This window comes from Danio rerio, chromosome 7, assembly GCF_052040795.2.
Source record: "Danio rerio strain M-AB ecotype USA chromosome 7, GRCz13ab, whole genome shotgun sequence".
NCBI lineage: Eukaryota > Metazoa > Chordata > Actinopteri > Cypriniformes > Danionidae > Danio > Danio rerio.
The window spans coordinates 39,815,011-39,835,917 of record NC_141027.1 but is presented as its reverse complement, the minus strand read 5'-3'; the positions used below and the strand labels follow the sequence as shown (position 1 = coordinate 39,835,917).

The 20,907-nt window shown below is 35.2% G+C and overlaps 2 protein-coding genes across 4 annotated transcripts in view; one reads left to right on the top strand and one right to left on the bottom strand.

Moving 5' to 3' along the window:
- otog (otogelin) overlaps positions 1 to 18,378 on the top strand; it is a 74,235-nt gene extending 55,857 nt beyond the window's left edge. For both annotated transcript variants that reach the window (XM_087261574.1, XM_087261573.1), the window contains exons 37-56: positions 79 to 256; positions 346 to 494; positions 2,055 to 2,144; positions 2,253 to 2,439; positions 2,551 to 2,771; positions 2,846 to 2,984; positions 3,151 to 3,339; positions 4,110 to 4,319; positions 6,351 to 6,455; positions 6,543 to 6,647; positions 6,894 to 6,995; positions 7,721 to 7,819; positions 8,003 to 8,043; positions 9,636 to 9,711; positions 9,814 to 9,992; positions 10,074 to 10,178; positions 11,379 to 11,498; positions 11,728 to 11,773; positions 17,144 to 17,223; positions 17,306 to 18,378. In XM_087261574.1, the coding sequence (XP_087117700.1) occupies positions 79 to 256; positions 346 to 494; positions 2,055 to 2,144; positions 2,253 to 2,439; positions 2,551 to 2,771; positions 2,846 to 2,984; positions 3,151 to 3,339; positions 4,110 to 4,319; positions 6,351 to 6,455; positions 6,543 to 6,647; positions 6,894 to 6,995; positions 7,721 to 7,819; positions 8,003 to 8,043; positions 9,636 to 9,711; positions 9,814 to 9,992; positions 10,074 to 10,178; positions 11,379 to 11,498; positions 11,728 to 11,773; positions 17,144 to 17,223; positions 17,306 to 17,506 (2,622 nt within the window). In that variant the 3' untranslated portion in view covers positions 17,507 to 18,378. The remainder of the gene's footprint in view (positions 1 to 78; positions 257 to 345; positions 495 to 2,054; positions 2,145 to 2,252; positions 2,440 to 2,550; positions 2,772 to 2,845; positions 2,985 to 3,150; positions 3,340 to 4,109; positions 4,320 to 6,350; positions 6,456 to 6,542; positions 6,648 to 6,893; positions 6,996 to 7,720; positions 7,820 to 8,002; positions 8,044 to 9,635; positions 9,712 to 9,813; positions 9,993 to 10,073; positions 10,179 to 11,378; positions 11,499 to 11,727; positions 11,774 to 17,143; positions 17,224 to 17,305) is intronic.
- esyt2b (extended synaptotagmin-like protein 2b) overlaps positions 1 to 20,907 on the bottom strand; it is an 846,120-nt gene that overhangs the window by 707,801 nt on the left and 117,412 nt on the right. The window lies entirely within an intron of this gene.

The window sequence follows — 20,907 nt, the reverse complement described above, 5'->3', positions numbered from 1 at the left end:
GTTATGAACTGCGTTAGATGTGGGGTACAGTATGAACACTATTCTCTTATATTTACTTGTGTGTTTGTGTGTCTGCAGGCTCCATATTCGGAGGTAGTGGATGAATGCACAAAGCTTATTTGTGTCAGTGGCCAGTTGCTCCTCTTCAATAAGTCTCAGAGCTGCCCTTATGATCCTACACCCCCAAATTGTGGTCTACTTGGGTTTGCCGTACTAGTCAATGGTGATAAGTGTTGTCCACGGTGGGACTGTCCATGTGAGGAACACACATTAACACTATCTATTTAATTTCCGTTCTGCCATTAAATGTTTTATCTAAATGTGTTGTTTTATTTTGGCATGCAGGTCGTTGTTCAGTGTTTCCAGATCTTAATCTGATCACATTTGATGGGAAAAGTGTTGCAATTTATAAAGCTGCTTTATATGTGGTGACTCAACTTCCCAACGAGACAGTTAGCATCCTGGTACAAGAGTGTTCTGGACCAGATGACACGGTAAAATATCCATAACTGTCTATTAGTTTACCTACTGTTCAGAATCACCCACTTCAAATGTTATCTCTTAGACTGAATTGCCATTATCAGTGATTATCAGCTGATAGATATGGGCCAGTAGGTGCCCAGTACTGGTAGGCTCAGAAGGCTGTTATCATCCATCCCCATAGTTAATCAGCTATACTAATAGATAAAACTCCAGATCCGGATCTGGTTTTATATTACTGTGACGGTTGGTTTAAGGGTTGGAGTAGATGTTAATAAAATATAATTAATAGGTAATTTAATAAATAATATAAATAATTCTTGTGGTTTATCAGCTATACTAATAGAGAAGACTCCAGTAGGGGTAGACAATAATAAAATACAAATAATGGGAAATTTTATATATAATATAAATAATTCTCGTTAATTTCTCGCCGCAGCCGTATGTGATCTATAGCTGATTAACCATGTGGATGGATTATAACAACCTTCTGAGGCCCTTTTTACACTAATCTGTTTTAGTTTTAAAATGCATAAATTTTGCTACGGTTACGCCTTCTGTCCACACTACGCAGAAGTTTTCATGTGCCGAAAAGTGAGAGAAAATCTGAAAACAGAGGCGGGGCTGCAGACATTTGATCTGATTGGGGCTTTTTCCTCAATATTATATAGCCTAAACAAAGTACATTTTTCAATCCTCTCCTTGTAAGTTCAGACTTTGCAAGTCTAATATGGAAAACAAACTTCCGAGGACACGTCGAGTAAATCTTCAGAGGGAACAGTGTACTTTATAACTTCATTCGCATCACCCTGGATCCGTTGTTTCACTATTTTAACAATAAAATGAAAATATGTTATAAGAAACTGCCTATTTTCATTTTTATATTAACAACTTAACAGAGCCCAAAAATGTTGAAGCATCATGTAGCTTCATATTTATATGAGCGTCATCTTCATTGTGTGCATATTTATAACAAAATAGAGCTTATAACATTACTGCCTCCTATCAATTTTATTGAAAATACGAAACATACCCACTCTTTTGCAGATTAGTAGTTTTAATAATCAATAATGGCCATTATAAAAGTATAACCATATCAGTCAAATGTGTAGAATAAGTGTATATGGTTACATAAATTAATATATTAACTTATCTTTGCCCTCAGCCAAAGCTCGTTACCTGAGAACAAGTAATATATTCCACAGACCAAAGTCGGGGAATATGTTTTAAATGTTGACAAGAAAAAGAAATAAATATCACGTTTAACAAATACAGTGAGATTAGATCCAGTGGTAGATCCTTGATGAACTGTCCAATGAGCAGAGCGGTCATTTTCATTCTAAAACACCGTTTTAAAACTAAAACTTGATAGTGTAAACGGGGCTTGAGCCTACTAGGCACAGAAGGTCTCTATACTGGCCCATATCTGTCAGCTGATAACCACTGATAATGCCCATTCAATCGAGTGATAACATTGGAATCGGCTGTTCAGAATAACACTTCAATGCATTTCAAAAATCCTTTAGTGCAAATATTTATGTGTGTTTTTTAAATATGTTTCTGTTTGATTCCAGCTTGTGTGGAACTTTACTAATTTGTGTCTGGCAGCTTTAAACATCACTCACAAATCTAACGAAGTTCTTGTGAATCGTCTTCAGAGACGTGTGAGTATCTATCAGTTTGCTTTTTTTGAAAAAAGATTTTTAAATGGCTTAAATAAAACCTATTAATGAGTGGAAGAGATTCAAAGGTTCACTGTGTTGTTTTTTCAGCTGTATGTGAACTCTAGGTATGCAAAGCCACGTTTTAAGAAGTATGGTTTTGAGATTCTGGACACAGGAAACATGTACCTTATACGGAGTCCAGCTGGTTTGAAGATCCAGTGGTTCCACACTACAGGCATGATGGTGATTGAGATGGACAGCTATAACAATAGACTGCCCACGATGGGATTGTGTGGTATGAAACCAATAACTGCACATCTTATCCACTCTCAAGAGAATAAAATCATCTGCTTCCACATTCCTCACTCTTCACATCTTTCATCTTTCTCTTTGTCACCCTGTCCAGGTAGTTGTGATGGTAATCCATTAAATGATCTGACTCTGTCTAACGGTACAGTTGTGCCTGAGCAAGAGGATCCAGCCGTATTCATCGATAGCTGGCAGATTCCCAACACCACCAGCTACGTCAGCAACAGCAGGCGGCGAGAAGTCAACTGCACCACCAGTGACTGCTCTCAGTGCTTTAACATGCTGAACAACAACACCTTCACCCTCTGCCATGCTTATGTATGACACACCAAATGCACCTGCCTCAGGTATCAACCACATCTTCAGAACACTTACTGGAGTTTGTGTTGCAGGTTCCTCCAGGAGTGTTCTGTGAGATGTGGGTGAGAGATGTGGAGTATGTCAATAATCCGTGTATCGCTTTGGCTGCTTATGCTGCTTCCTGCCACAAATTCAACATCTGCATGGAATGGAGGAGCTCTGATTTTTGCCGTATGTATGCTCAGGCATTTTAACACTGCTTTAACTAGCCGTTTGTTTTATGGCTGTATATATATATATATATATATATATATATATATATATATATATATATATCATTTAAATGCAACATGTAGTGTTTTTTTCTAGAATAATGCTTGGGTGTTTTTCTGTGTAGCATTCGTGTGCCCAGGAAACCTTCGGTACCAAGCATGTCTGCCTGCCTGCACTGCCCCATCCTGTCCAAACCAAGAGTTTGAGTTTGTCCCAGAGCAATGCACAGGCCTTTCAGAGGGCTGTGTGTGTCCTGAGGGGACTCTATTACACCGGCCCTATTCAGCCCTCTGCATTCCACCCAGCAAGTGTGGTATGACCCTAGTCTTTTTCTTTCTTTTTCTTTATTCAAAAGTGCAGTGATTACTGAGAAACGCCTTTGATATTTGAAATCAACACCAAAACAAATAGCTCAACCAGAATGAAATGCATCTCTCCCTCTGTTTTGTTTACATAAGTTAAGATAATGAATGGTGAAGGAAATTGTTTTTGTGCATGTTTGAAGTATTTCTATTGCTCAGAAAATTCTCTTACTGCACCTTAACTTAAAAGTTCACCCCAAAATAAAAATTCACTCACTATTAACCCAACCTTGTGTGCTTCCAAACCTTTCTGTTGATCTCAAAAGAAGATATTGGTAACACCTTCTATGAAGACCATGCTCATAATGTATTTTAACTCTGTATACATACAATAGAGATGTTAAGTAAACCTCAAAAATGTGAATTATTTACATAATTAATCCTTATGATTAATGACGGACTAGTTAATACTTATAAATCAGTCTATAATATATTGTGAACATATATATTGAAAAATCAAATGCATCGCTAAGTATTACCAACACTATTATAAATATAGCTACAACTGTGTTCATAATACAGTATACAGTAGGTTTTGTTGTGGCTTCTTAAATACATTTATACAATTGTTATGCTTGATTATAAATAATTATAATCACTTCATAGAAAGTATTTCCAAGATGTATTGGAAAATGGTAGAAACTAAAATAGTAGAACTATCTCTTTAAGGGGCAATTATTTGTTGTTTTTGAATAATATGTGACATGGTTTGTGTTCGCAGCATGTACTGATAGTTTTGGAGCCCCTCGTGCACTCGGCGAGGTGTGGAAAGCTTCATTAGACGGCTGCTGCATGTATAAGTGTGAGAACGACAGTATAGTGCCAGTGGAGTACAACTGCAGTAACATCCCTCAACCTGTCTGTACGCGTACTGGAGAGATCACGGTCAACCTCGCTGATGACAGCAGCTGCTGCCCTCACAAAGCCTGTGGTCTGTTACACTATTACCTCACACATACCTATAGAGGGGCTGGGCAGGATGATGGCAAATATCTGTCGCATACATTGTAGTGTTAACATAGTACAAGTTAACATCAATCGGGTTAAAAAATACATGACTCCTTTAGTAATTACAAGCGTTTTCCAGTAACCTATCTTAAACTGGAACGATATAAAACAAATGTACAGTATAGTGTACAGTAAACTGAATCGATTATTGTGAAATAATGCAAAATGCCTAAATATGATAGAGAACATTTGTTTATGTCACTGATTGTCGTTAACTTTTAAATCATAACAGAGTTGATATTTTACACCACTTTGTGATTTAGCTTAATATGCTAACTTCAAACCAGATACTGCATAGCATATCTAAACAGAAGTTGGTGTATTTTCATTGTATTATTCTTTTTAAAAAGTGAATGATAAATCCACTGAAATATCACTACATAGTAATTTGAGTTGGCAATAATTACTCTACTACTGGTGTGTTCTAAATGTTTTGACCAAATTACTGAGAGAAGAATTAACGACATGCAACAATGCCTTCAGAGTTTCTTACCAGAGAAAATGACATCACTTGGAGCTAGTCGCATGTTTTTTTTTTTTTTTGTATCAGCGCTTTACAGATTGCCATGCCTTTTTATAACTGATGTAACAGAGTTGAGCAGAACGTGGGACAGATACAACAATATATATTTTTTTTATAACTGAAATTATAAATAGTGCTTAAAATAGATGTTTCATGCAAATGCTTACTTAATAGAGTAAACGCTTTAAAAAAGAAAGAGTACAGTTTCATGATAACTGAAGCTGCTTGTATGATTTACAAGGTGGAGGCAGTCAAAAATAAGTATGATTGGTGTCGATAAGTAGATATTTTAAGACAAATTGTCCCTAAGTACACAAACAAACATTATTTTAGAGATAACTTATTATCCAAAGTTGTTTAATTAAAAAAATTAGCTTTAAAAAAATAATAATAATAATAATAAGTAAAAATAATAATAAAAAATAATAGGTTTATCTTGGAGACGCAATTCGAGAATCACTCAATAAAATACATTACATTTTTTCATTTTTACATTTAGGTGTAACACTTTATTTTGACGGTCTCTTTTTGGACATTCTGTTGGCTATGGGTTTCTCTGAAAGTACATTTCAGCTCTCATTGTACTTCATATTAGTATGATCACTTAAATAAGATGACTTTTTGCTATTTACTATACTGTAAAAAATAAAAAGTTGAGTTAACTTAAAATTCCAAAGCAAAGAAATTGAGTTTATTCAACCTAAATGGTTGAAATGCCAAATTATTTTTTAAATTGACTGAAAATGCTGGTTTAAGTCAAGTATACTTTATAAAGTAAGTGGATTTAACTTAATTTCAAAAAATAATTTGGCACAAATTTAACCTCCAGTTTAAAAACTCAATGTTTCTTTGTAGCTGTTTGCTTTAAAATTATGTTTACTCAACGTTTAATGTTTGACAGTGCAGGAAGTAAACACTTAAATGAAGAAATCAAAACTGTACGTCTCCTCATCAGCATTCATTATGTTTATTGAACAAACAGTTCTACAAAAGCAGTTAAATAGGTTTCTTAAGTAAACTCAACACTGAGCTCAAAAATATGTCCACCTAACTTAAAATTTTAAACTGAGTTAACAATTTGTAAGTCGTAAGTTTTAAAATGTCTACGGTTCAATCTATGATTTGATATATTCATTTATTTCAAACCCGAATGTCATACACTTAAAACAATTCTTCAAACAAAATACATTTCATCATCATCAATAAAATATTTACTCATCCATATACACTTAAAATAACAACTAAATTTAGCGGGATGAAGCACACACTTATTATTTTCCCCATCCTGTTACCACATCTTTCCACATTTTAATTTTTAAACTTGTGTAGTTAGTATAATATTTGCTGAGAGCATCAAAATAAAGTTTCACCCATGCTGTATATGATGCTTTGTGAGAGGCTTTAACTTGTGCTTAATTGTTTTTGCAACAGTTTGTAATCAGAGTATGTGTGAGGCGGCTCCCACAGGCTGTAAATACGGGGAGAAGATGGTATCATATTATAGACAGGACTCTTGCTGTCCCGAGTATTTATGTGGTGAGTTTGGCCCTACAATAGTTTGTGTATAAGGTTTTCTGTGTTGTGTGCTTGCATCCATGTCATATTTGTTAATTGTGATTTTAGAGTGTGATCCTGATCAGTGTGTCCTGGATATTCCTGTGTGTCGAGAAGATCAGACACTAATTGCCACTCGTGCTGACGGCAGCTGCTGTTTGGCACACATCTGCAGTAAGATATTATGATAAGTGTAGTCAAGTGTAGTCAAGTCAGTTCAATTTAATCATATGAGACTTTCTTTATTCTTTGCAACAAAAACTGTGAAGAATATTCATTGAATTGATTACTGTCCCTTTATCTGAATTATTTAATTCTAAGTCATCAGAAGTCGTGTTAATACATAATGACAGTATTAGTGCTGTACTTGGAGATTGAAATTATTAGCACAATTACTTTACCAATTTTTTTTTGTGTTAGTGTGTGACAAATGCCCAGAGGCAGTTCCAGTGTGTCAAGATGGAGAACTGCTGATTGTGGATACCAACAGCACAGAGCGCTGCTGTCCAGCTTATCACTGCTGTGAGTACAAAAACATCACTGACTTTTACCATATTTTCCACAAAGGTAAATTCAGCCAGTAAAAGCAGGTGAGAAAGTTGTACACTAAAGCTTACATTGCAGTTACCTTTACAGTTGCTTTTGAAAATATTTTTCAATATGTTTTGTAAAATATTATAACTGAATATGCACTGTGAGTTTAGGTTTGGGCAAAGAGCTTAGAATGACCAAGAGGCAACACTCCATAGAAAGTTCCATTGCAACAGCAGCGCCCAACAACAGCCCTGGATTCCGCCATTTTGGAGTGAAAGCGATCGGCTGTCCATTGGATCTTATTCGTGTCACGATGCAAAGCAGCTTTGTTTTTTTATTTATTTATTTATTTAAAAAGCGAATTAAAGCTGAGATACTACCTGAAAGATGACAATACAGAACTTACTATCACAATCATACGCACTTTTAACAGTTTATTTTACAGACTTTAAATATGCTGTTGTTCTATAGGAGTTTTCATTCCAAAATGGCCACCGCGCCATCTAATGGCTGTTTCCCAAATTGCACTAGAGTGTCGCCTCTTGGTGATTCTATGCTCTTTGGTTTGGGTGAAAGAGTTGTTTATTTTCAAATTTGCTTAATTGAAAAATGAGAAGTTGTTTAGTCTGCACAAATCTTAAAAACAAAGTTTGTCTTTAACTAAAACCAGTGAAGGCTTGCCTAAAACTATTGTGTTGTGTGTATGCATGTAGTGTGTGAGGCCTCCCGGTGTTTAGACATCACATGTCCAGTTGGCATGGCTGTAGTTTCCGCAAGAGATCCAGAAGAGTGTTGCCCATTGCAGACATGCGGTAAGCCTGCCAAACCTATAGTTACACTAAATACTTTAAAGTCATAATTGCAGTATATTGTTTTTGATCACTTATATACGTGTGAGAGTGTGTTACTGCTCTTATTGCATATTTTGGGTGTGTCTTCTAAAGAACATACTGTAATGTGAATCAGTCCTGAATGTGTGCTTTTTTCTTTCTTAGAATGTGCATGCGAGAAACTCCTCCGTCCTAAATGTTCTCTGGTGAGCCTTCCCATAGTTATACTAGATCCAAATGTATTATTGCTTGTTTATTATTGCTCGTGTGCATGATCAGATGGTCAGATGGTGCCTTCAAAACGGAATATACAGTTGAAGTCAGAATTATTAGCACCCCTGTTTATTTTTTCCCCAATTTCTGTTTAACGAAGATTTTTTTCAACACATTTTTACACATAATAGTTTTATTAAGTCATTTCTAATAACTGATTGATTTTATATTTGCCATGATGACAGCACATAATATCTTACTAGATATTTTTCAAGACACTACTATGCAGCTTTAAGTGACATTTAAAGGCTTAAGTAGGTCAATTACTTTAACTAGGCATGTTACGGTGATTAGGCAAGTTATTGTATAACAATGGTTTGTAGTCTATTGAAAAAAATATTTGCTTAAAGAGGCTAATAATTTTGACCCTAAAATGGTTCACAAAAAAATTAAAAACTGCTTTTCTTCTAGCTGAAATAAAACAAATAAGACTTTCCCTAGAAGAAAAAAAAATATCAGACATACTGTGAAAATTTCCTTGCTCTGTTAAACATCATTTGGGAAATATTTTAAAAAGAAACAAAATTCAAAGGAGGGCGAGGCAGTGGTACAGTAGGTAGTGCTGTCACCTCACAGCAAGAAGGTCGCTGGTTCGAACCTCGGCTTAGTTGGCGTTTCTGTGTGGAGTTTGCATGTTCTCCCTGCCTTCGCGTGGGTTTCCTCTGAGTGCTGCGGTTTCCCCCACAGTTCAAAGACATGTGGTTCAGGTGAATTGAGTAGGCTAAATTGTCCATAGTGTATGAGTGTGTGTGTGAATGTGTGTGTGTGGATGTTTTCCAGCGATGGGTTGCGGCTGGAAGGGCATTCACTGCGTAAAAACTTGCTGGATAAGTTGGCGGTTCATTCCGCTGTGGCGACCCCGGATTAATAAAAGGAACGAAGCCGACAAGAAAATTTATGAATAAATGAAAATTCAAAGGGGGGCTAATAATTCTGACGTTTTGACATACAACTGTATATATATATATATATATATATATATATATATATATATATATATATATATATATATATATATATATATATGTTTAGAGACATTTTTGAAATAGGTGAATTATGTAAAAATATTACATTTTAATTGATGTTATTATTATATGATATGTAATGTTGTATAATAAAAATATTTTATAATGTTTTTTTTTACATTTTAAACCTATTTGTTGATAAATGTGTAAAACCAAGTTTGCGGAACGGAGGCTAAGAATAATTATTTAAAATGACAATGAAGTTCATCAAACGATTCTTATTTATTTAAATAAGCCTAAAAGGTTTGTTACAAGATTTGTATTCGTTATTGTAACACTGAATGACTTTTTAATGGATAACTTCTGTAAATCTTGGTAAATGTAAGAACGTTGTTATCTTAAGTTGTAATTAATATTAATAAAATATTTTTATTTTATGAAAATAAAAACGACCTAAAAAAAGTTAAATTCTACTATTACACTTTTATGCTTAAAAATGTTTTGTCTTTGACTCTAAATTCTGATATCAAGTTTTGTGTGTGTGTGTGTGTGTGTTGTAGGGGCAAAGCATGCAGTTAGACAGAGCATTTCTGTCTGATCCAGAAAACATTTGTGCTTGTAAACGATTTATATGCGGTAAGAACTCACCTATGTCTAAAATGTTTTGAAAAACCAACACTTATACATACATTACATACATTATAACCTTTTTATTTTATTGTGTATGTGTGGTTGTAGTAAGAGAGGCTGTATGTGTGGATGGGGAGCGTGGAGTAATGCGGCCGGGACAGACACTGGTCGAGCACCGGGATCAGGGTGTGTGTTACGCCACACAGTGCACACACACACTAGACTCAGCCACTGGTTTCTACGTCCTCAGATCCACTGGCACTAACTGCACTGCACGCTGCCAGCCTGTGAGTATAACACATGAACAAAGACACTCAGAAGTCAAGCACAAAACACCTACTAACTTAACTGTGCTATCTATCCAACAGAACCAGATATATATCCCACCTAAAGACCCCAGCAGCTGCTGTGGCACGTGCAAAAATATTTCTTGTCTGCTCCGGAATGAGAATGGATCTGTAGCCATGTACAAGGTGATGTTCAGCAAATGTTCACGTTCACCATCACTCAAAACAAAACCGCAGAACAGCACTACTCGATCATTAAGATTGTTTTAAAACTGTTTTAACTAAAGTCTAATGTGCTCACCATTTATTTAGCTGCCTTAAGTAAAAATAGCTTTGTTTGTAAAATGAACTCTCTCCCACCCTCACTACACTGCATCAATAACATTTTATTTATTAATATAATATTAATATAATATAAAGTATAATATAAAATATATATAGTCTCTTTTTAAAACCTACTTCTTAAAAGTAATTTTCTGAATGTTACAATAATTACGTTCTGTTGATGTTGTTTTTTTTTTTTTTTTTTTTTTGCTATTTGTTCTCTTGGTTTTGTTTTTTGTTTTTTTGGTGAAGTGTCCTTGAGGACTGGAAAGGCATGTCATAAAATATATAATTATTTTCAGTATTAAAAATACCCTAAAATTTGTGCATATTGTGCAATATAGTTTCAATATAATGCACCTTTCCCCACTCTTTTAATATATTATACAATCAAATTTGTTCAATTGATGCAAAGCCATTACTTCAAACTTTAGGTTTGATCCGGTCACGCTTTATTTTAATGGTCTGTTAGTTGAATTTAACTTACATTGCATCTACATGCCAACTAATTCTCATTAGATTATAAGTAGACTGTTAGGTTGGGGTTAGGGTTAGGGTTAGAGTAAATTGACATGTACTTGCGAATCGTCTTATTGTCAGTTAAATGTTTGTTGAAAGAGCAGTATCAGCAGATATTAAGCAGACAGTCTAATAAAACTCAAATGGACCATCAAAATAAAGTATTACCCATGATTTATGACATTTTATATTATGGTTTTTAATATTTCTTATCGTTATCTTTCAAAAAGAATACAAATATTAACAAACTCGAACATTTTGCTGGGAAGTTTTTGACATTTGATTGATTTGACAGAATAAAATGGTAGCAAAAAAAGAACATAAGAGCAGATAATCTGTCAGAAACTATTACAAATTCTAATGGGTTTAATTTCTAGACTAGTAGTGTCCAGGGGCTTTCAAATGTATTGATGCAGATGGAGCCTTGTCCTAAAATAAAATAAAAAAAACAGCTATACATATTGATGTTAAAAAAACCCATTCTGTTTATATAGTGTCTGGTGTTCTGTGATGTGAATGTGTTTTCTGTGTTCTCTTCTCCAGCCGGGCCGCAGCTGGGTTTCTGACTGCTTGCGCTATGACTGTTCAGACACACTGGCAGGACCTGTGCTTGTCACCCACCCCTACAGCTGCCCACCCTTTAATGAAACTGAATGTATGAAGGTAAATTATCTCTGTTTCAAGAACATAAACACAAATTATACCACTGTGTGTCAAGGTACAGGTAAGACACACACTTACAGTATAAGTTACACAGAATTGTACTATATAGAACAAACACATGACACAACTGATCCTGAGACAGTGATTTTGCAGTGGTTCCATACTTTAATAAAATACTCAATGATGTTTGACCTGTGTTACATTATTCAAAGTGTTCATCTTGTTGTAGATTGGGGGCACCATTGTGAGTTATATGGATGGGTGCTGCAAAACATGTGAGTACAGAGCATACATTCTTTTGTTCATCTCTGCTCTATAACAAGAAACATGGGTAACATTACCAGCTAAAAGCTCTGGTTCCTTCACAAGCCACTTGAGCTTAGTATGACAAATGCAATCATCAGGTATTCTTGCATATCCCCATTCACACTTTATATTGATATGACACGAGTAAATCCAGTAAACATGAATTTAAATAAACAGAAAAAAATTAGAATTGTGTAATTTTTTAAAATCTAAACATTGTTGATGTGTTCCACCATTTTGTGCTTTAGCTCAAGATGCTAACCTCAAACTAGAAACCACACGGCATGTTTAAAACTGAATCTTATGTATTTCATCATATTATTGTTTTTTAAAAAGTGAACGAGAAATTCACTGAAATGTCACAATAACAGAGTTAAAGGTCCCTTGAATTTAAAATAAAGCCTTTTAGCTTGTTAGTTTTAGTATGTTAGATTTAAGGATATCTATAATAGGACAGGATATTCATAATAATAATATTTATTCTAAATTTATAATACTAATTTATATTAAATTGTCACGGTGGTCTAACAGCAAGAAGGTTGCTGGTTTGAGCCTCGGCTGGGTCAGTTGGCTTTTCTGTTTTGAGTTTGCATGTTCTTCCACTGTTTGCATGGGTTTCCTCCGAGCGCTCTGGTTTCCCCCACAAGTCAAAAGACATGCGGTATAGATGAATTGGGTAAGCTAAATTGTCCGTAGTGTATGTGTGTGAGTGATAGTGTATGGGTTTATCCCAGTGATGGATTGCAGCTGGAAGGGCATCCGCTGCGTAAAACGTATGCTGGATAAGGTGGTGGTTTATTCCGCTGTGGTGACCTCAGATTGATAAGGGGACTCAGCTGACAAGAAAATGAATGAACGAATGAATGAAACCTGATATAAACATCCAAAGCTTGCAGCTTGTCACTTCCGCCTAAATAAATCAACAATTTTACAAAATTTGGCCAATCAAATGCTCTCTAGTATCTGACATGTTCCACCCCGTTTAGATGCTGATCATTTGCTTTTTATTTGATGTACTTGGGCTCAACCTTGTGCTTGAGCTGTGATTAAAAAACAATCTCTATTGGCTGTTTTATAAAAGGGAGGAGCTACTCTAAGTCCATTTTTTTAGTTGAGATTAGATCAGTCATTCATTTATTCATTCATTCATTTTCTTGTCGGTTTAGTCCCTTTATTAATCCGGGGTGGCCACAGTGGAATGAACCACCAACTTATCCAGCAAGTTTTTTACGCAGCAGATGCCCTTCCAGCCACAACCCATCTCTGGGAAACATCAACACACAAACATTCACACACACACACTCATACACTACAGACAATTTAGCCTACCCAATTCACCTGTACCGCACCCGGAGGAATCCCAAGCGAACGCAGGGAGAACATGGTCCAGGGAGAACAAACTCCACACAGAAACGCCAACTGAGCCGAGGCTTGAACCAGCGACCTTCTTGCTGTGAGGCGACAGCACTACCTACTGTGCCACTGCTTCGCCCCCATGATTAGGTCAAACATTGAATAAAAAATGCACATTTCAAAGCAGTTTACAGGATCTTTAACAAATAATTAATCTTAACTGGTCTATCCTAAACCTTTTGTACAAATGAATAAGAAAAGAAAAAATTACATGCTTTATTGCAGGCGTGGCCAACCCTGATCCTGGTGATCTTCCTTCCTGCAGATTTCAGTTGCAACCCATATCAAACGCACCTGCCTGTAATTATGGAGTGTTGTTTAGGTCCTAATTAATTGGTTCAAGTGTGTTTGACCAGTGTTGGAGCTGAACTTTGCAGGAAGGTTGATCTCCAGAAACAGGGTTGAGCACCACTGCTTTATAGAGTCCTCCACATGCAATAGGCTTGTCACGTTGAGTGCTTTTTTTGGTGTGCGATATATTGCGCCAGATATGTTAACAGTTATAATTCTAATTAGTGTGAACATTTCCAGTCATTTTATGCTGCCAATCTATTTTAATTTATTTTTCCAAACCTTTATAATGCCTTAACCTTTTAAGAGCAGATGAGGTGACATCGCCTAAAACATTGTTGACAATCACTATTATGTAAACATAATGGGCAATATATCACATGACCAAAATTATTAAGGTCATCATCACCATGGTAAGTTGATATACTGTAGTAATTACCACATCAGGCCTAACAGCACACACCAGGAAAAAATTCTTTTCTTGCATCAGGCTGAGTATAACATTTTGTAACAATCTCTCCAGGCGCTGTGAACTCCCTGTTCCCCTTCTCTGTTAGCCCTTTGAAACCCACAGTTAACACAAACTGTGAACAAGGTACCTGATACTAACATCAGACCTCGAGGCTCGCCATCACCATTGTTGATTTCCAACAATGTACTCCCTACTATTAAAACAATACAGGACTCTCAACAGATCTGAAGATAACTAAGTCATTTTTATCTCTAGATACTTTCCTACCAGATGTTTCTTGGAAGCAGCTAAATCTTTCCCCATTTTGCTCTTTCGGGCAGTGCATTGTTGATTGCCAACAATGTACTGTTGGTAGTGGCCGTTTAGAGAGTTTCTGTAGCTCTGCATGGGTGCTTAGGCTGTAGCCTCTAATCATATAGTGTGTGTAGTTTGTGGTATCGGGGTGTAATTAATGTTTTGAGTGATATGGCAAGCAAAACGTCCTCCACATCTGTTGGCTCCTTCAATTTCTATTGCCTTTCCTGCCACATCACTCAAACCATTAAAGCTTCTGTTCACTATTGATCTATACTCTTTTGTTTGGGAAATCAAGTATTGTGTCTCATTTTGGGATTTTTTGTTTTGCTTTTGAGGTGGTGGACAAGAATTGATTTTGTGTACAAGTAAATTTTACGTTGTCTCAATATTTTCAGTAGATGAGTAGCTAGTATTATAGTGATTTATTCATCAGCTAAGTGGGGAAAGAAATTTATTATTTCCACTCTCAATTTAAGTAACAGTTATTCAATTCGTGCGAATATAAAGCTGTTAACTCTAGAGGAGAATACTAAACAGTGAACTATTAATTATGGTTAACTTTAGAGCCCTGCACATGACATTTAAGAAAAAAAAATTGTATATTGAAGTCACGATTTAACCACCAAGACTAACAAACTACCTCTAAGATTAACAAACGTTAACAAACTTAACAATCCAGTGCATTTTACTAATTTGTTCCCTCATTTGACCTAATTGTGGCCTCTCATAATAATTAGTTACTCTGCCGTAGTTATTATGTCAACATGAGGGAACAAAACAGTTGAGTCATACCACAATTACTAAAACAAATAGGGAACAAATAAAAAGCTTGCAAAAGTGAATTTAAATTTGGATTCAAAATTGAACTAAAAAGAAACAAAATATTAAATTGCGTGGCCAAGTTGTAATACATACTGTGATATTATTGTTATAATTAGATCAAAATGAAGGAACAATTCAGTTCAGTGTGACCATAATTAAAAAATAAGGGAACAAATTATTAAGGCATGTAATTTGTAATCTGTAATTTGTAAAAAAAATAAAAATCATCATAGCCACAGTTTACTAATTTGTTCACTGATTTTATTTAAGGAACAAATTCTTAGAAAACTTATTGTAAATTTTTGGGCTATATATATATATATATATATATATATATATATATATATATATATATATATATATATATATATATATATATATATATATATATATATATAAACTGTAATATACACTTAACAGCCACTTTATTAGGTGCAAATTACTAGTACCGAGTTGGACCCACTTTTGCCTTCATAACTGTTTTAATCCTCATGGCATAGATTCAACAAGGTACTGAAAATATTTCTCGGAGATTTTGGTCCATATTGAATGATTGCATCACGCAGTTGCTGCAGATGTTCAGCTGCACATCTATGATGAAGTTTTTTTTTTTTTTTAACTGGATCGAGCTGGTGACTGTGGAGGCCATTTAATTACAGTGAACTCATTGTCATGTTCAAGAAACCAGTCTGAGATGATTCACGCTTTATGACATGGCGCATTATCTTGCTGGAAGTAGCCATCAGAAGATGGGTACAGTGTGGTCATAAAGGGATGGACATGGGCAACAACAACACTCAGGTAGACTGTGGCATTGACATAGTGCTCAATTGGTACTAATGGGCCCGAAGAGTGCCAAGAAAATATTCCCCACACACCATTACACTACCACCAGCAGCCTTAACTGTTGATACAAGGCAGGATGGATCCATGCTTTCATGTTGTTGATGCCAATTTCTGACTCTACCATCAGAATGTTGCAGCAAAAATCGAGACTCATCAGACCAGGCAACGTTTTTCCAATCTTCTATTGTGCAGTTTTGGTGAGCCTTTGCAAATCGTAGCCTCAGTTTGCTGTTGTTAGCTGACAGGAGTGGCACCCGGTGTGGTCTTCTGCTGCTGTAGCCCATCCGCCTCAAGATTTGAAGTGTTGTGCATTCAGAGTTGCTCTTCTGCATACCTTGGTTGTAACAAGTAGTTATTTGAGTTACTGTTGCCTTTCTATTAGCTTGAACCAATCAATCCATTCTCCTCTGACCTCTGGCATCAACAAGGCATTTGCATCCACAGAACTGCCGCTCACTGGATATTTTATCTTTTTCGGACCATTACCCTAAAGATGGTTGTGCGTGAAAAATCACATTAAATCAGCAGTTTCTGAAATACTCAGACCAGCCTGTCTAGCACCAACAACCATGCCATGTTTGAAGTCACTTAAATCACCTTTCTTCCCCATTCTGATGCTCAGTTTGAACTGCAGCAGATTGTCTTGACCATGTCTACATGCCTAAATGCATTGAGTTGCTGCCATGTGATTGGCTGGAAATTTGCCTCAACGAGCAGTTGGGCAAGTGTACCTAATAAAGTGACCGGTGAGTGTATACAGTATGTCTATATGTAATATTTTTTTCATTTGCAGGGTTTTGTAGTTTAACAATCTTCATACCCTATTTGTTTTTCCGAAATTGGAAAAAAAAAGCCACATTCTGATATTAATTGTCTTAAGTAAAATTAACTTTATTTGTCAAATTAGTTGATCTAATCTTTTACTGACTTTTTTTTTTTTTTGCATTATTTTATTATCAAGCACAAGCTGAATGAAAAGATTAATATTATACTTTATTGCCCGGGCAAAGGCATCCAAATGGCACTTGAAGTGTGATAAACTGTCAATATTTGCTTTACACAAACTTACAGTAAGAAATTAAATCCTCCAAATATCTAGAGGAAATCAAGCATTCAAGTGGGAATCCACCATCCTAATATGTAGAAGGGATAATAGCAGTTACTATTTTACCTAATTCATTCACTTCTGTCGCTGTAGGTAAAGAAGATGGGAAATCATGTCAAAAAGTGACAGTGAGGATGACCATTAGAAAGAACGACTGCCGTAGCAACAGACCGGTGAGTTATTCATGTATAAACCTGTCTATCTGATTTCTATTTAGCTGTAAATTGTCTCATGTGTTATGGGTCATATTCACAGGTCAACATAGTGTCATGTGATGGAAAATGTCCATCTGCGAGTATTTACAACTACAACATCAACACATATGCACGATTTTGTAAGTGTTGTCGAGAGATGGGTCTACAGCGCCGTTCAGTCCAGCTCTACTGCAGTGGAAACTCCACATGGGTCAGTTACACCATACAGGAACCTACGGACTGTTCCTGCCAGTGGTCATAAATCCTAAACCAGAATAACAGAAAGTGTTACTTACCATTCAACTTGAACGTTAAGGACAGCAAGATCTGAGGTTTAAATATAGTGTTATAACTTGTCTGCTTCTTTATTTCACAGAGCAGAATATATATTTTGTCCTTTCAAAATTCTCAAATAACGCCGAAAAATGGAAATAAATTGGTCAGCTGCAAGCAACAGTAGTGAAACTAGTTATGTGCTCATGTTCTGTATATATGGAATCTCATCACTGAGCACACGCTGAAATAAATAAAATTACAACTTGTGTTTAGATGCTTTTCTGAAGGTTATGTTGCTTTTAAATAATCTGAATATTACGTGATTTGACATGTTTTATATAGCAATCACATGTTCATTGAGTAATTGACTTGATGCTGTATTTTGAGCACTTTATTTATTTATTACTATATAAGAACAATTGCTTCACTCAAAATACAACATTTTATAAAGATACAGTGAGTTCGAATTATGCGTGGCTTTCATTTATGAAGCACTTTGGCTGATGATACATACATTTTATGGTATAAATTATTGAGGAGTTTTTTCTGAGAACCAGATTTAGATTTTTTTATATGAAATACTTAGTAGGCTACAGACATAAAACTAAATATGTGAAGTTCCTGTTTGTATATCCATGTCCACAGTATTGCAATGTTGCATCTATAGACTGCAAAAGGATGGTCATATTGAATACCTCTGTATAGACTCAAATATTCCATGCAAAGGAGCCCTAGGTTCTCGGTTTAACATTTTAAACTGCTGAAGAACTGCAAAACACATTATACGCTTAGTTTTTAATTGTGTACCATACTACTGTTTATGTATATTTACATTTTCAATAAAAAATCTTTAGAAAAGTCTGTCTGTTATTTTAACAATGTTTTTTGTTTTAATTAGGACATAATATATTTCATTTTCATATTACAATTTTCACAAATTGCAGTGAAAGCATTTTTCAGCCATTGCTGCTTACTTTTGCAACCAACATGCATACAAAAGTAGGCCTACTTTAGTTTTAATCTATGTGTTAAAAGTATGGTCAACTTATTAATGGATATTATTTTTTTTAATAAAATGTTTAATCATGTTACCAAAACTTACAATGATAACTACTAATAATGATAGTCCATGCAGTGGTTCCCAAAGTGGGGGTCAGGACAGGGGGTCGCTTGGTGATTTTTTAAAGGTCAAAAAATTGTATTAAACTATTAGAATATTTTATTCATAACCTACAGAAGATAAAATAGCATAAAAAAAAACTACAACATAAAAAATAAAAAGCCTTTTATTTATTTATTATTATTATTTATTTTTTATCTTTTTTTTTTTTTTTTTTTTGCATAGGATAGGTGTTTACGTTAGATTACAACATAGCAATAGCGTCAGCTGCAGCAAATTAATTTAATAGCACAAGGTAAACTTTCTAATACCTTTACGGCTATATATTAAAAATAAATACAGGCCACAACTGAACACTGAGGATGATCTCTTTAAGTCTCCACACTTAAACCAAGAATAGACCTGTGCTGAAAACATTGTGTCCACCCCTCTCTTTAGGTGAGATTTATATTAAAATAAACAATTTAACTGTTGTATGGTTGTTAGACTGTTGCATTTTTTTGTGTTTTAATATGCTTGTGTTTAAATAGGCCTTGTTTTGTGTGCAACATTTGCTAATTTAACCACCTCAGAGGAACATGGGGGTGGCGAGTGCCATTGTTATCTTGGTAAATAAACTAAATGTGTGCTTAAATATGTAAACATGCAATTTAAAAGTACAACAGAAGGCACATATTTCCAGTTATTTGTGCTAACGTTATTTTTAAAAGATTCATCTAGTTTACTCTCTCTCTCTCTCTCTCTCTCTCTCTCTCTCTCTCTCTCTCATTAATTTAAAGTTTGCGCGCCTTAGCTAAACCGAGTGAGTGAGAATAAATGGCACTAACTGACTTTTTATAAAATATAAATTAATTACTTAATCTGGGCTTGAAAATTGATAATTATATTGTATGCAGATCCACTTCTTTATAAAATGATTGATCAATCTAAAAACATGAATTCTTTCTAGATAGAACTCATCTGGTGAAATTGTATTCATTTTCCTACAGTATGTTGGAAAAAAAAATTGCAATGTCTACTGAATAAATCAAAAATAAATAATGCGAATACTTAGTTTTACACTGTGAGCATTATTAATGTATTGGCACTTTGGGTGTAGCACATGTATTTCAGTGCTTTCGTTAATACCTTTCAGTAATTTCTATTCCTTTCTACTCTTCTTGTACTATCAGACAGGCATTTGGTGTGATATGTGGTACATACGCCTTGTAGAGAGAGGGAGGCAAAACTTTGTCCAGGAAATAAAATGTCCTGCTTTAGACATATTCCTTTATAGAGTATTATTTAGTCACATATTTGTACAAATATCATGAAAATTGTAAATTTTGTCTTATTGAATCAAATTTGTTTTGTCTGTAATCTAAACTCATTAATTAAATAACAGTGAGTTAACAACAAAATATGAAAACATGCATGCACTCAGAAAAAATGACTTTTGCTGCTTGTTCAAACTACTTATTTAAAATGAGATAACACAATTCTTAAGGTTTACAACCTTTGGGGACAATCTAATTGTTTTATTGTCAATCCACTTAAAATTGTAAAAATCATTAAGTTAACTTAATCGATTTATGTTGGGACAACATAAAGGAATTGTGTGGAACCCTGCATTTTGTGTTCCCACAGGATGATTGGACTTTGCGTTTGCATAAAAATGCCTTTGTGTTTGGTATAAAAATGGCTTGTCCTATTTCAAATAAGCTTTGACTAATTTTTAAGAGTTCATACTTAGATAATGCTCAACTATAATAGCAGGTTTGGCATGCTGTCCCGGTAGAGAACCCTGAGCTCGGAGATAGATGAGCCCAAGTTTCCCGCCTGGTCAATGGGCATTAGGAAGGATTCGAGATCTGGTATTTCTCGAGTGCCCCTGATTATGCTTTGGCTAATATGGTGGTTCTGATTGATTCAGTATGTATGTGTTAAGTGCTTGTGACTTATTACAATTAGTTTATGTGCATGTTTTTACACTGTGGGAGGAAACCGGAGGACCTGGGGAAAACCCACACGAACACAGGGAGAACATGGAAACTCCACACAGGTAGTGCAGACTGACTCAATTAGAACTTGAACCTTTGGCTCTCCTGTTGTGAGGCAGTAGCGCTAGCCACTGAGCCGCCATGTCACCCAATTATAGAATGAGGAGGGCGAAGAAGGGAAAGATAGAGGACAGAGCGTATTCAAAAACAAAGATGGGAAATAAAGTTTAGGCAGGATATTTTTAGAATGATCTGATAGGCTAGCTAATAATTAGCTATAAGGATTAG